General features: G+C 36.5%; 1 protein-coding gene and 2 non-coding genes across 5 annotated transcripts; 1 reads left to right on the forward strand and 2 right to left on the reverse strand.

Moving 5' to 3' along the window:
• Positions 1 to 1140: 1140 nt before the first annotated feature.
• TRNAW-CCA (transfer RNA tryptophan (anticodon CCA)) lies at positions 1141 to 1212 on the reverse strand. Its single transcript has one exon. It is a non-coding gene; the product is annotated as a tRNA-Trp (tRNA).
• A 1149-nt stretch (positions 1213 to 2361) lies between these two features.
• On the reverse strand, positions 2362 to 2433 carry TRNAW-CCA (transfer RNA tryptophan (anticodon CCA)). Its single transcript has one exon. It is a non-coding gene; the product is annotated as a tRNA-Trp (tRNA).
• Positions 2434 to 6297: 3864 nt separating this feature from the next.
• TOM1 (tobamovirus multiplication 1) lies at positions 6298 to 11967 on the forward strand. Of its 3 annotated transcripts, none has more exons than XM_086584563.1 (12): positions 6298 to 6435; positions 6549 to 6718; positions 6897 to 6987; positions 7081 to 7133; positions 7934 to 8026; positions 8261 to 8332; positions 10025 to 10097; positions 10263 to 10308; positions 10426 to 10489; positions 10609 to 10662; positions 11343 to 11420; positions 11538 to 11967. In XM_086584563.1, the coding sequence occupies exons 2-12, from the start codon at positions 6569 to 6571 to the stop codon at positions 11628 to 11630; spliced, it is 867 nt and encodes a 288-aa protein (XP_086440689.1). In that variant the 5' UTR covers positions 6298 to 6435; positions 6549 to 6568; the 3' UTR covers positions 11631 to 11967. The 3 variants fall into 3 exon arrangements, with proteins under 3 accessions (XP_086440689.1, XP_086440690.1, XP_086440691.1); XM_086584564.1 differs by having other exon boundaries at positions 6307 to 6464; XM_086584565.1 differs by lacking the exon at positions 6298 to 6435 and having other exon boundaries at positions 6479 to 6718.
• Positions 11968 to 15799: the final 3832 nt, after the last annotated feature.

The following is a 15799-nucleotide window of genomic DNA, read 5'->3' on the forward strand; positions in this document are numbered from 1 at the left end:
TGGTTTTGAGTCTGGGTTTAAAATTGAGGAGAAGTTACGGTGTGTGGAAATGGGTTTGAGACGAAGGCGTGAAAAGAGGAACATGGTGAAGAGCTGGGGTTTAGGGTTTTAGAATGGAAGAAATGTTTTGTTTTATTTATTTCATTTATTTATTAGTTCGACATTTCGTATTGGATGAAATGTTGTCAAATATCAGTATGTGTCGCATTATATCAGTGTCGAAATTTCTAATCACTGTATTTAGAATTTTAGTGACTGGTATACCTGTGGGCGACTGAATGAAGTAGAAAGGAAGAAGAAGCTGAGGAGAGGGGTTCTGAGCGATTTTGTTTTTGTTATTTTTACACTAAAAGACAAACATTTGTGGACAGACGGGACAAGTTGTTGGCCCAAAACTTACTTCATTTGGGATAAATTATTATAACTGCTAGCAGTGGAAAATGAGCAAAGAGAATAGGCGGAGAGTGAAGGAGGAAGAGAGAAAGTGAGTTTAGGGCGAAGAAAAAGATAAAGAGAGACTGAGAATAGTCTGATAGAAACCAAAGAAACAACATTTTGGGCCACATTCCTTTTCCCAGTTCAGAACATTCTGTTTGAGATGGACTACTTGTGGTGCCTGATCATGATGGAGAATTCGCCTAGTTAGAGAGTTCATATTTATAGCATCCCTCACAAGTCAAAACAGTAGTGTTCAAGGTGTAGCACACTAAGTTGAACCTTAATCAATTAATCCATTATGTTTTGACTGATTTCTTAGGCTAACATAACAATCAGCTACAGAATAAGTAGCTTACACTAAAGGATTTGTACGTGTGATATGAACCATTTTCTAGGAATGACAAGGATAAGCCAACTTTGTTTTCTTCTGATAAAAAACAAACGATACTTTTTTTTTCTAATATAATTATTGTTGTTAGCACTTTGCACAATGTTTTACATCTTCCAGAAAGTGTAATAACATTCGCATATACTGTGTATTTATTTCCATAAAAGTTGAGCTCATTCCAGAATGTCTTCTTGGAGTATATGGAGTATATACGTTGCATTCCTGGATTTGTCAAATAAAAATGATTAAAATTCGATTATTGAGGTACTTATCAGAATTTTAAAATATATCAAAACAAAACCGTGTAGGTGAAATGAACCCTACGTGAATCAAACACGCAACCTTCTGATCTGGAGTCAGACGCGCTACCATTGCGCCAAGGATCCAATTATAAAATTGCTTAACTATTAATGATTCGCCCTCTAAATAGATTCAATCTCACACTTACACTCTCAAAGTGTCAATGGATCAGTTTGGGTCGGGTTCTGAAAAATCCGAACCTGAACCGATAAGAAAATTGTGAACCCGAACCGTATCAAACCGATAATATTATATTTCATTCGAAACTGAACCAAACTGATAAAATATATTACAACCCGAAACCGAACTAACCCGAAACGAAAACTATAAAATCAATTAAATCCTAAATTAATTGAAGAAGAAGATGAGGATAGGGGTTATGAGTGATTTTGTTTTTGTTTTGTTTACACTAAAAGACAAAAATTTGTGGACAGACGGACAAGTAAGTTTTAGTGTTGTTGGCCGAAATCTCACTTCAAGATAAACTAATATAACTGCTAGCAGTGGGAAATGAGCTGAGAGGGTAGGCGGAGGCGGGAGAGTGAAGGAGGAAGAGGGAAAATGAGTTTGGGGCAAAGAAGAAGATAAGAGATATTGAGGATAGTTAGACAAAAACCAGATAAACGACATTTGAGCCATCTCTCCTCTCCAGCCCTGAACGTTCGCCCCGCTCTCTTGACTGTTTAAGATGGACTGCTCCTGGTGCCTGATCATGATGGAGAGTTGGCTTGGTTCGAGAGTTTTCATATTTAGCATTCCTCACAAGTCAAAACAGTAGTGTTCGAGGTGTAGCACTTGGCACTAAGTTGAACCTGATTCAATTAATCCATTTATGTTTTAACTGATTTCTCATCCAAGCTAACAAAACAATCGACTATAGAATAAGTAGTTTACACTCAAGAATAATTTGTACGTGTGATATGAACCCTTTTCCAGGATTGCCAAGGATAAGTCAACTTTGTTTTCTTCTGATAAAAAAACAAATGATACTTTTTTTTCCTAATATAATTCTTGTTGTTAGCACTTTGCACAACGTTTTACATCTTTCAGAAAGTGTAATAACATTCGCATATAATGTGTATTTGTTTCCATAAAAGTTGAGCTCATTCCATAATGTCTTTCTAGAGTATATATGTTGCATTACTGGATTTGTCAAATAAAAATGTTTAAAATTCGATTATTGAGGTACTTATTAGAATTTTAAAATATATCAAAACAAAATCATGTAGGTGAAATGAACCCTACGTGACTCGAACACGCAACCTTCTAATCTGGAATCAGACGCGCTACCATTACACCAAGGATCCAATTATAACATTGCTTAACTATTAATGATTCACCTTCTAAATAGATTCAATCTCACACTTACACTCTCAAAGTGTCAATGGATCAGTTTGGGTCGGGTTTTGAAAAATTCGAACCTGAACCGATAAGAAAATTGTGAACCCGAACCGTATCAAATCGATAATATTATATTTCATTCGAAACTGAACCAAACCGATAAAATATATTACAACCCGAAACCAAACTGACCCGAACCAAAAACTATAAAATCAATTAAATCCTAAATTAATTGAAGAAGAAGATGAGGATAGGGGTTATGAGCGATTTTGTTATTGTTTTGTTTACACTAAAAGACAAAAATTTGTGGACAGACGGACAAGTAAGTTTTAGTGTTGCTGGCCCAAAACTCACTTCAGGATAAACTAATATAACTGCTAACAGTGGGAAATGAGCGGAGAGGGTAGGTGGAGGCGGGAGAGTGAAGGAGGAAGAGGGAAAATGAGTTTGGGGCAAAGAAGAAGATAAGAGATATTGAGGATAGTTAGACAAAAACCAGAAAAACGACATTTGGGCCATATCTCCTCCCCAGCCCTGAACGTTCGCCCCGCTCTCTTGACTGTTTGAGATGGACTGCTCCTGGTGCCTGACCATGATGGAGAGTTGGCTTGGTTCGAGAGTTTTCATATTTAGCATTCCTCACAAGTCAAAACAGTAGTGTTCGAGGTGTAGCACTTGGCACTAAGTTGAACCTGATTCAATTAATCATTTATGTTTTAACTGATTTCTCATCTAGGCTAGCATAACAATCAACTACATAATAAGTAGTTTACACTCAAGAATTTGTACGTGAGATATGAACCCTTTTCTAGGATTGCCAAGGATAAGCCAATTTTGTTTTATTTTGATAAAAAAAACAAACGATTTTTTTTTTCCTAATATAATACTTGTTGTTAGCACTTAGCACAACGTTTTACATCTTCTAGAAAGGGTAACAACATTCGCATATACTATGTATTTGGTTCCAGAAAAGTTGAGTTCATTCCAGAATGTCTTCCTGGAGTATATATGTTGCATTACTGGATTTGTCAAATAAAAAAGATTAAAATTCGATTATTGTTAAGGGGTGCCAATGGGTACCCAAGTACCCGAAACCGAAACGGAATGTTTCCAGTTCTGGATCTTAAAAAGTTAGACCCATTTAAAACAGGTCATTAAAAACCGAACCGATAAAAAAATTGGAACCGTAGAACCAAATAGTAAAAACCATTGGGTTTTGAACGAAAACCGGACCGATTATTATAATTTCGATATATAAAATTTAGTATTATATTATATTGAAGATAATCAAACTCATACATTATAATATAAAATATGTTTTTTACGTGTAAAAGTCTATTAAATATATATAGCATAATAGTGAATGTGTGTTGTTAAATGCATATTTTATAACAATACGTTAAACAAATGTATCATAGATGTTAATAATAATGTCAACGTGTATATTATGAATTAACTAATACATTTTATATTTATTAACTTATGCACATACTTGATATATTGTGGTACACACACTTATTATAAACCAATATGTAGTGTTCATATTAAAAATTAGTGATGAGATGTAATTAAAAGGTGCATGTACTCGCATATTCGATTTAAAACACGAGTTATTACACGTGTATAAATATATGTGTATGCATGCAAAATATATCAAGGTAACAAATATATGTAATTGCACGTGCACACGATCGAGTTAATACAATGAAACAAATATATGTGTATGCACAAAAAAAAATCAACTTTTTGGGGTTAGACATTTGATTATTTTAATTTCTATATCAAAGCTTGAAATTATCACATGAATAGTAATTGTTTTAACGTGTATGATTGATATATGTTCATAGATTGATGTAAATATGATTGTTGATACATCACTAATTATACATAAAATATTATCATGTAGGAAAAGAAAAAAATAAAAATAAAAATAAAAACAAGTTTTAGTGTTTAAATGATTGAAATTGTTTAGTAATTATAATAAATAATAAATACCAATTAGAATCGAAACCGATAAAAAATGGTGGTTTTGATGGTTTTGGGTTGGGTTCAATAATTCTCATACTAAAACTGTTGAGAACCGAAACCGTTAGAACCATAAATAGAAAAACCCAAACCGAAACCGCTAAAACCAAAACCGATAAAACCGCAAATAGTAAAACCCAAACCAAAACCGACCCGTTGGCACCCCTAATTAAAGTACTTATCAGAATTTTAAAATATATCAAAATAAAATCGTGTAGGTGAAATGAACCCTACGACGCGCTACCATTGCACCAAGGATCCAATTGAAGAAATACTTAACTATTAATTATTCATCCTCTACATGGATTCGATCACTACATTACTTGATAGTCAAACCCACCCCCCCAAATTAGAATCGAAACCGATAAAAAATCGTGGGTTTTTGGGTTGGGTTCAATAATTTTCATACTAAAACTGTTGAGAACCGAAACCGATAGAACCGTAAATAGAAAAATTCAAACCAAAACCGATAGAACCGCAAATAGTAAAACCCAAATCAAAACTGACCTGTTGGCACCCCTAATTAAAGTACTTAACAAAATTTTAAAATATATCAAAATAAAATGGTGTAGGTGAAATGAACGAGCAACCTTCTGATCTCGAGTCAGACGCGCTACCATTACACCAAGGATCCAAAATTGAATAAGTACTTAACTATTAATTATTCATCCTCTACATACATGGATTCTATCTCTACATTACTTCATAGTCTACATACATGGTTTTTTAATTTTTTTCTCTTTATACAAATTAGAAACATATACTTCGTTAAAAAAAATTAAAAATTAAATAGTAATACATACCTTGTTACCAAAAAAAAAAAAAGAAACACATCCCTCGTTCCACTAAATTTATAATCGGATTTCTATTTTTTTAATAAAAATTATAAAAACCTCCCTCACATCACTAAAACTATATAATTATCTCCACCTTTTAAATAATTTTGCATGACCTCTTCCAATCACTTAAATTATGTAATTATTCCTCTAACATTCATATATAATTTCTTATATTAGAATTAGAATATGAGAAAATTATGCTACATATTATCGATCTCGAGCGACGGGTTCCGATGCATAACACGGTTCACATATTTGTGTGGATATAACTTATGAACAAATGTGGTAATGAAAGTATGAAACTTTGTCATACAAAATTGGTTTATAAATGAACTAAAAATTGATGACTAAATTGCACTCAATGTTCATTGTGTTGGCATTTCATTTTACCTATATATATTGGACATATTACAATACAATTTTATAAGCCTCATTTCATTTTAAACATGACCACAATCCTAATTAGATACGATTTTGATGATAACTCAGAACCATACAAATTAATACTTCATGAGATATAGGAGCAAACCAAATTTAGAAGAGTCTGGCCATGAAGAGAGATTTAGGATTATCACATCTCCAATTTCGTCAAATCTTGTTTTCTATAAAACAACAAGAAATACTTTTCAAACGAAAACGAAAAAAATATTCTAAAATATATTACTAATCAAATTGGTTTTATGTAAAGTACTATATGAAAATTAGTCGGATTCAAAATGCAAACTAGAATTCAAATTGAGAACCAATATGATCTCACAATATTACAGATTGTCTTAATAATTCAATTGTATTAATAATTTTGAAATTTGAAGTATGAAGGATGCATTGATTTTGAACAGTCCTAGTCTGCATAATATCAAACTTCAAAATTCCTTTACCGACCATATATTGTACATTGACTCACTTTCCACCGATCTTGTCCAAATCCTCAGTGTCATTTTTGCTATTTCACTTCAAAGCAAAGGACAAAACCGTAAACTAACAAACATTTCTCAAGCTCCTGCATCAACTGTTTTTCAGAACACAAAGAATAAAAAAAACTGTTTTTTAACCACCAACCAAACACACCCCTTAACTGTCTCCTTCATCTTTTTCAAACTTTAGGTACAAAAACAGACACCATCTCCTTTCCGGTACTTGATTTTTTTTGATTCCATGCTTTCTTTTTTGTTTTTTTTTTTTATCAGTTGACTGTTTTTTTTTTGTTTGTTTTTCAGAGAAGAAGAAGTGTTGGGAAATGACGAGATTAACCTTGAATGTTTCATTGGCTGAACTTGGAAGCTTTTCAAATGATTGGTGGAATGAAATTAATGAGTCAACTCATTGGCAAGATGGGATCTTTTATTTTCTCTGTGCTGCTTATGCTCTTGTTTCCATCATAGCTCTGGTATTGTTTCTTTTGCTTATTATTTTGATTTCCAGTGTTTATCTGTTATTTGTTGGAGTTGAGTTAGTTTTATTAGTAATAAAGTTCAAATTTTTATCAATTTTTATAAATTATATCAGTTAAGTGATATTTGAAGTGTTGGTTTTGAAGATGACAGTGAGTGGTGTACTTATTGTAGATTCAATTAATAAGGATAGAAGTGAGAGTGCCGGAATTTGGGTGGACGACGCAGAAGGTTTTTCATCTTATGAACTTCATTGTGAATGGAGGTAAATTATTTTGTATGTTGGATATTTGTTTTGGTAAATTGGATATAGGTTTGATGTTTTTTGTAACTTAATTGAAAACTTGATTGTGTGCAGTTCGTGCTGTTCTATTTGGATTCCATATGCATGTTTTTCTTTTTAAGCCAAAGGTATACGTTTATTGTTTTAAAAGTTGTTTTTATTCTATGAAACTTTTATATTTTTGTTGCTTGAGCTTTATTACAATACTTTCTAGTATTATCTATCTTTAGTTGAGAATTGTTTACTTTGTTGTCTTGGAATGAATATGAGGAGTAAGACATACTGAGCTAGGTTAAGTATAGAGTGTCCCTTTAACCCTATTGAATGCGATTATTAATATCTCAAACAGTAACATAACCTACACAATTCCGTAGGGAAACTTTACATGAACATCTAATGCTCAATACACAGCTTTGGTATATGTGGTTTGTGGTTTTCCATTCTTTTCTTTACACTTGGACAACATTGAACTTTGAACACTTGGGATGTAAGAAATAGGGTTGTCATTTGATTTATGTATTTTGTTTCCTGATATGATAACATTATCGATATATTCTGCTAAGCACATGGAATCAGTGATTCCGCTTTCTTGTTCTTTTAGTTTTATTTTCCGCTTTCTTTCATCTCTATTTTGAAGCCATTGAAGTACTCAGACTATTTTCTTGAGAATATTTTCATCATCCCAAGGATTCTATGACTTCTTGGATACATTTGTTTTTATTACCCTTTCTATTCCTCTATCATCACAGCTTATTCTAACTGTCAGTTTCTAATCTGTTGTTTCTGATTGTCGAATGTTGGCCTCATTTTTCCATTCATATACCATTTTCACGGTATTTATTTGTTAAGTAGCATTATAAAAGTACTTTATCTGGCTTACATTATATTTCATTTTTATTGATAAAAAGCTGATCTGTCCCTGACACAGGTGCTTACGTTAATCTTATTGGACCTTCCAGGACTCCTGTTTTTCTCCACATACACCCTACTTGTTCTATTTTGGGCAGAGATATATCGTCAGGCAAGTGAAATAACTTCTACATATTATTCTGGGTGATTCGTGATATTCGAATGTTTCAAGTCCTTGCATGAGATATATATCAACTAAATGTGCACTGATATATTGTGGAATCTGTGGTTAAGTTTAGTGTCGTTGATGTTATGGTTCTTTAGTGTTGTTGTATTGATTAAGGAGAAACTAGTCTCGGTGTATGAAGAACTATTCTAACTAAGTTTTCCATTTTATTGTTGACAGGCAAGAAGTCTTCCAACAGACAAGCTCAAGATCATGTATATTTCGGTTAACGGCGGAGTTTATTTCATACAGGTGCTCCTATACGTACTTCATTGCATACTTGTAGCCAATAAAGTTTTTCTGCTGTCTGTAATAACTAGTAATACAATGTTCTCGTGCCATCTTCCAATGTTCTTCGCAATCATATATATATATTTATTTTCTATTTTTTTTTATTGATGGGGAAAATGATTTTATCTTGGTAACATGGACACTTCATATTCTTAAAAATATCTGTTTCGGACACACAGGCACATTGTGCACACGATTTCAAACTAGGGTTTCTTCTATACCCTTAAAGACTACAAAAGGAAACTATTAACATTATTACAACTCCATGATATCTCACTTTCATAGTTATTTATTTGTAAGGAGACACTTTTCTTTATAAATTGGATGTGTCTCGTGTCCTACTTCATATAGGTCGCCCGTGGTCGGACACTCAGATCCGCGTGTCGTTTTAATCGACTCATATCTGTGTCTATGTAACTTAGGATTTTATTTATATCACATCTAGAGGGATGAACCCTTTCATACTTCCCGGTATGGTAAATACTACACACATACCGGATAAAACCATAATATACAAGAACCATTGAACCACTCTCGAGCATTGGAGACTTCTTGTTTAACGACGCCCCATCCTACCACATTGATATCGTCCCCACTTAACCATCGGACCTCCCGGCGGTGTGGGCCGATTAATGTGGGGGTTTTCGGATTCGAACACCGGTTTCGTGAGGTCACCCATCCCGAAAACTACGCTCGAGCACACTTAACTCTGGAGTTCTCACCAACCCCACAGCCAAACGATCCGGAAAAAGCCTCGATGTTAGGATTTGGAGGATCAATTACTCATAGCCAGGATCTTTGGACAGCCGCTTAAGCGAAGTGGGATCACACCATGGTGCAACCGTCACCCATACCCGGGCTAGGAGCCTTTCCATCATACCCCCTCCTCGGGCCTCGCCCAGGGGTATTACACCTTACTAACACTGAAGCCTAACATGCACAGCCAAACTACGAATCTGAACTCCGTGTATGAACGTTCCTTGACAATTGGAGACTGGACAAAATGGCCTTAAGTGAGAACTGGCATTTTCCTGTCGCTCGCTAAGGCAAATACCGAAGGTATGCCCAGCTTGTGCACAGTTATGTTGCTATGGCTTTGGCAGATTTTTCGCATTCTGACTAAATTAGTATTTCCATATAAATTTAAAGCATGTATGGTCTGGAATGGATTATCAGGTGCTCTCCTTTATGTATGCTATGACCTTCAAGTTGCAAAATATCTTACTTTTCCTTAATACAAATGTATTTGAAAGAAGCCCACCTGCTCGTGTCTGCCTTGCTTAATACTAAAGAGGACCATACCCTCTTCATTCATGTTGCGATCTAGCTTATCTCTGTAAGATAAAGAGGCCCCCCTTAGATCCCTGAAGCTATCTTCTATACTCTATCCATGTTAGTGGGCTATAGAAGAAGAATAGACAACTTGCCATGTCTCCTCTTATCAACTGAAGATGCAGGAAGAACGATCTTGTTCTCCCATCTATAATACACCAAATAGACCCATTGACTTGATAACAATATTATTTGAGTTATATATATTCCCAAGGTTAACAATATAAAGTGACATTGAATCATAAACATTCTGATTTCTAGCAACCGCTCTTATTTTCCACTACTTACATAAGAACTCACATAGCCAATTTTTGGAAACAGGTTTGTCTCTGGATATACCTATGGATAAATGACAACAGTGTGCTGGAGACAATTGGAAAGATATTTATTGCAGGTTCAGCTTTGTAATTTATGGCTTTCATTATTGTTTTTAGAAGCCTCATAAATAGATTCTGGTCCATTTTCACACCTTTTGTTTTTCACCTCATATATCAACAACTAACCTTTTTTAGTCTGCAGAAATAATTTGCTTCTCTTTTTCTTCGTTTTGTTTTCCCAGTGGTATCTTTTATTGCCGCACTTGGTTTCTTGCTGTATGGAGGAAGGTGAGTCTTGATTTCCTATTTGTCAGCTAAAGAATCCGATCTATCAATCAATCCACATACCTATGTTGTATGGCTTGTTATAAAGTGGTGGTATCATATCAAGTATTGTAATTGCAGGCTTTTCTTCATGCTAAGGCGATTTCCTATTGAATCCAAAGGAAGAAGAAAGAAGCTTCATGAGGTGCGTACTTTTCCATTATTAGCCATTAGTCATCTATCGAACAAATTTGCTATTGCGACAATTCTCTTTGTGAAGTCCTTTTTTGTCAAATACTGAACTAATATGCGGATCTGCTGCAGGTTGGATCTGTTACAGCAATATGTTTCACATGTTTCGTGATCAGATGCTTTGTGGTGAGTACTCCTTTTTGAGCCTTCACATGTAGAAATCCTGTTGAAACTACTTAAATTAGTTTTAAACAATATCGAGTACTTGTTGAGGAGTACACTTGTGCAAGGATCGGAGGACACCCTCAAACGACTATTTATTGACTCAGGTCTTGAAATTTTAGGTGAGACCCAAGGAACCATATCATCTGATACTTGATCTTGGGCAGTATTGTGAACAATTAACAGAAGTTTATAGTTCTATAAATGAACTAATAGTTTGAACTGGCTACTTCATTCTTATATTTGTTAGTTGGCTTCCAATTTCCGTTTTTCTTATTTTAAAATTGAAATTTTCATTACACCTTTTAGTCAAACTATTACCAGACTTCCAGTATCTATATTCTGGAAATCAGTAATGACTAATGCTATCCACACTGCTTTTCTTGGTTCATAATTCTGAATTCCATGTTCACAAAGAAAAAGAAATCTTAACGCACTCAATTCCACATGCACCAACATTTTCATTTGAGGTGCATTGATCTAAATGGATAAGAACAGATATTTTAGGACCGTTGATCCAAGTTCGATAACTAATGATATTTATTAAATGGGTTTTAAACTCCATATTCATGACAAAGTGTAACTATTTTAGAAGTATGATTCGCCATGTTAAACATTATAAGTAAGACACGCTTCAATGACAGGTGGCATTATCTGCATTCGACATGGATGCATCTCTAGATGTTTTGGATCATCCAGTTTTGAACCTCATATATTACATGGTAATGATTTTCTTTTTAACTCTATGCCTAATAATTCAGAACTTCAGTTCTCGTGGGAAAAGATACATTATTACATTTTTCATGTTATATCATGACTTTGTATTGCTAATTCAACAGCTTGCTGAGATTCTACCTTCAGCACTAGTTCTATACATCTTGCGCAAATTGCCACCTAAAAGGGTATCTGCTCAGTATCACCCAATCCGGTGATCCTCTCGCTGCACGAGTTTCTTAATTGAAATCGTCCTGGTTCTGAATTTGCACAACTGGATTAAGGGTAAGAGATGCAGGACAACGGAACTTATTGAGTAATTATTCTCACACGGCTTGAGGTATTGGTCATTTTGCTGACGTTTTTGTTTGGCTTGTAAAACGGAACTTATTGGCTGCTTATGGTGGAAGGATCTGTTGATTACTTTGTGGCCACAATTTTTGAAAACTGGCTTCATTGATTGGTGTTTCTCTTGTATGATGTTGTAAGGTTTTTTAGGTTCTTATTCCTGTTGTGAATAACTTAATGCAAACTTTCCTCTCCATTTGGTTCTTATTTCTGGTGTGGATAGAAAAACCTGCTATGTTTTGTTTTTATCTGAGTTGCAAATTTCAACCCATGTACTGTACTACTGTTGTAGTAAGTATTTGATATGTATGAAGCGGCTTTTCCATATGCATAAATGGAAAAAAATAACAAATAAAAAAAAAAAAAAGGAAGAAAGAAAAAAAAAAAAGTAAAAGAAGAAACAACCAAGAAAAATAAACTGAAAGTTAAGTGATTTAGTTGGATCTTGAGCCCTAAAGTTTCATTTGGGAAGAGAAAATGATTGCATTTAGTAATCATTTCCGATTTAGGGAAGAGAAATCCGCGCAATTAGTATACATGATGATCACACAATTTCCTAGATGCAAATGAACAACATTGTCATTGACGAGTGTATTTTGAGATATATGAAAGCTTAGCATGTTTTAGTTTGTTGTAATTTCTTCGTTATACTTGTAGATTCCTCTAAACTTTTTCGGCTTGAACATCAATAAGTTGTTGACCTGTGATTTTATCTCAATATTCTCCAATACCTTAATTTCTCCAATCTCTCTTAAAAACCACTTATTTGTATCCATAACTGAGTTGAATAAATTTATTTATTCGGCACTATATAGTATATATGCAACTATAAACTGGAAATTATAAAATCCCAGCTTGTATGAAAAGAATTACCAAAAATGCAAAAGTATGATTCCTTACTAGTTACAACACAAACTTCTTGTTACGCCTCCCTCATGCCAAAATCAAAAGGCACCACACCTTTGTAACAGTTGTGACTATGTAAAATGTACAAAAACCAAAAATTGAAGAGTCTAATTACGTTTCTAATGGATGATTTATTGATTTCCAACCAAACATGTCCTTGATTTATGTACCTACCCAGTTGTTACTCACAGTCCCCAAAAAAAAATTACCATGAGTAGAACCTTTTTTTTTAGGTTAAATCTCTTGAAATAAACAAGTAACAATGTAAAAGCAAGTCCAATGGAGAACTGCTAAATTGGGCTGTTAAAAGATGTCACATAGGTTTTTTAGCTTGTCTAGCCAAATTTGGCACTCAAAATAAAAAACTAATCCATCAGCGTTTTCTGTTTTGAAGTGCTAAATGATACGGACGGTATAGTTTCTGACGTCCGTCGAAATTTAACACACGGACGGCAGAAACTATATCGTCCGTCTCCCGAACTTATTATAGCAATAGCAGCGGCTAGTGAAGGTCTTAATTTTGGCTGGGTTTTTGACTCTTTTAAATTTAAGACCCTTTTAGCAAATCCCATTAGAATGACATTTTGTAGTTGGGGTCTTATATTTGCATTTTGGAGCCCATATAGCCGCCATTAGACTTGCTCTAACACACATTATGAAAAATTACAAGGTACTCTGTAAGCAGTATGTAACGCAGAAACAAACCATATTAAGAGTTGCAGCTTTGTAATACAGAGACTTAAGCATAACCAAGAAGTGGATCTGTAATACTGTACAATCGAAGGACAGCATATTCTCAATGGAGTTTAACACACAAACTGTATAAACCTGCAATGATTATGTAGTTTCACAAAATAGAAATTGAATGTAGACTTCATTTCCAGAAAAATGAAGCAACTAACGTTTTATTGTGATATTGCAGTATTTCTAGATCGAGGAATGACGATTCATACAAGACCTACCTACTTCAAAGATATTTTGTTTTAAAGAGTAACATTATTGGAGGCGCAAACAGTTCATCCGCTGTCAGTCCATGATCGTGGTTGCAGGGGAGTGATATTCTCTATCCAGCACGCGCTTAACATGGTGGAACTAATGCACCGACCTATGGTCCCGTGTCGCATCCATGAGCCAACATCGCATACGGGGACGATCGCAACATCATGCGAACCACGCCAGCGGTGACCACGGACCCCTATCCATAAGCAATCATGGTGAAGGTGTACTTGCACTCATCCTAATCGATCCAGCGGTCGGCCGCCAAGTTACTTTACGCCGCGGCGCCACTCCTCATCATCACAGAGACCTATGTAGTAGATATTTCTCCCGTGCTCCCATGATCCACACCCCACGTTGGTGACATCCTTTACGCGTGGAGGGTGAGGATACACTTTCAATCTCTATAAATACCACTCCTATGAACTCGCCCGGACGATTCTACTACGAGCCCGGCCCAGAGAAAGATCGTGAGGCGATTCGGCTCCAAAAGCGAACTTCGGTCTCACCCATCCATCCATATCTCGCCCCCAAATAATTGTTTGTAGGGAATATCACATCACACCTTTACATTTGGCGATGCGTGGTCTCGATTATTTGAGAAACCAAACCACCTTCACACTAATCGGTAACAAAAACCAAACTAAAAGATTCTCAAGCCCACGGGAAGCATGGTAAGCCTCAAACTCAATTCAACACTTTGGCGGCCGCCTAGGAACAATGAAGCGAACAAATTGCCCAACTCAGGCAAGAAAACGTCACATTACGTGCACAAGTAGATACACAAAGCCCACTTGCTGGCACCGCAGACGACGACGTCATCAACGTCAGTCAACAGATCACCGAGCTAAACCAAAGGCTCGACAAGAATGCGGTCAAGAAGGATTCCACCATGATAGTGCGAGAAAATGTTGAAAACCTATCGCAAGATCTCCATTTCTTTGCCGAAGTACTTCACAAGGTCTCCCCTCCGGACTTTGTCCAACCACGGTTCCCACTATATGACGATCGCGACATGCCCAAAGCCAACATATAGCACGATATGCTCAAAGCCTCGCGACTTTACGGTAGCGCCAGAGTTCGACCATCTCCGATGCGAGGCTCTTTCCGGCCAAGTTTCCAAAGGGCGGCCCACTCGATTGGTTTTTCTCCGCGAGGCGGACTCCATAAGAAGCCGAACGACTTACCGACTGCGTCGCAAGCCAAGACGCATAACAAACCAGACGCAAGAAGGGTGATCTCAATTCACTCTTCCAACTCACTCTGGGCAGGGAGGAAACCTACAGCTCCTTCTTAAGCCGGTTCAAAACAGAACTCTTGGACATGGAAAGCGGCCTCAAGGAATCATTTGCCGCAGTGGCTTTCACAACCGCTGCCGCACGTAACACCGACTAACCAGTGTCGCTCTTGAAAGACCAACCGAACGCGTTGGCGGTATGCGCTCGAGTGGACAAATACATCAAGCTGCAAGAAGCTTTGCTAAAACAGAAACGAGAAGAAGAAGAAGCAGCAGAAGAGGGACAGGTTTACGAAGTAGCATCATCCTCTAGGAAGCGACCCCGACAACAAGGGCAACCATCCAGACCCAAACCAAGAAATGATCGGAATTCGCCCGTTGCTCACCGGATCTCCTAGTCACATACTAGAAAAATCAAAGCGTCTTGATTCTACCGACCGGAGATAAAGGCAGCCAACGATCGCCTGGATCAGCCCTCTGCGCTTTTCACCGCGCCAATTGCCACGAGACCGACGTCTGCTGGGGGCTTAAGCATTACTTGCAAGACCTGATCGAAGCTGGGCACATCAAGCAGTACACTAATATACCTGACGGCGACCTGCGCCACAAACTCATGGCTCGCAGGATACGAAGCAGGTCCCCACCCGTGGGCGGAGTTTATCCGAGGTCTCAAAGTCGCCTCATAGCCGAGGGCGCCTCGAACGCATCCATCAAGCTTCGCCGTCCAGCCATCCGAGGCGCGACGCCTAAAAGACGAACCATCCACATGATCACTCTCCAAGATGATTCCGTCTCAAGTTCACGGGAGAAAAGAAGGCGCGTCGGCGCCCTCCATGAAGTATACAATTTCTCTTCACAAGCTGCGGCTGTGCCACGCAGTTCAGGGCGAAGAATAGGAGA

The sequence above is a fragment of the Coptis chinensis genome, chromosome 9 (genome assembly GCF_015680905.1).
Source record: "Coptis chinensis isolate HL-2020 chromosome 9, ASM1568090v1, whole genome shotgun sequence".
Classification (NCBI taxonomy): Eukaryota; Viridiplantae; Streptophyta; class Magnoliopsida; order Ranunculales; family Ranunculaceae; genus Coptis; species Coptis chinensis.

Excerpts from the sequence above, each read along its gene's own strand:
- TOM1 (XM_086584563.1), top strand. The coding sequence starts at position 6,569 with ATGACGAGATTAACCTTGAATGTTTCATTGGCTGAACTTGGAAGCTTT. Across the intron at positions 6,719-6,896 it reads TTGTTTCCATCATAGCTCTG|ATTCAATTAATAAGGATAGA; the intron begins GTATTGTTTCTT and ends TACTTATTGTAG. Across the intron at positions 11,421-11,537 it reads TGAACCTCATATATTACATG|CTTGCTGAGATTCTACCTTC; the intron begins GTAATGATTTTC and ends CTAATTCAACAG.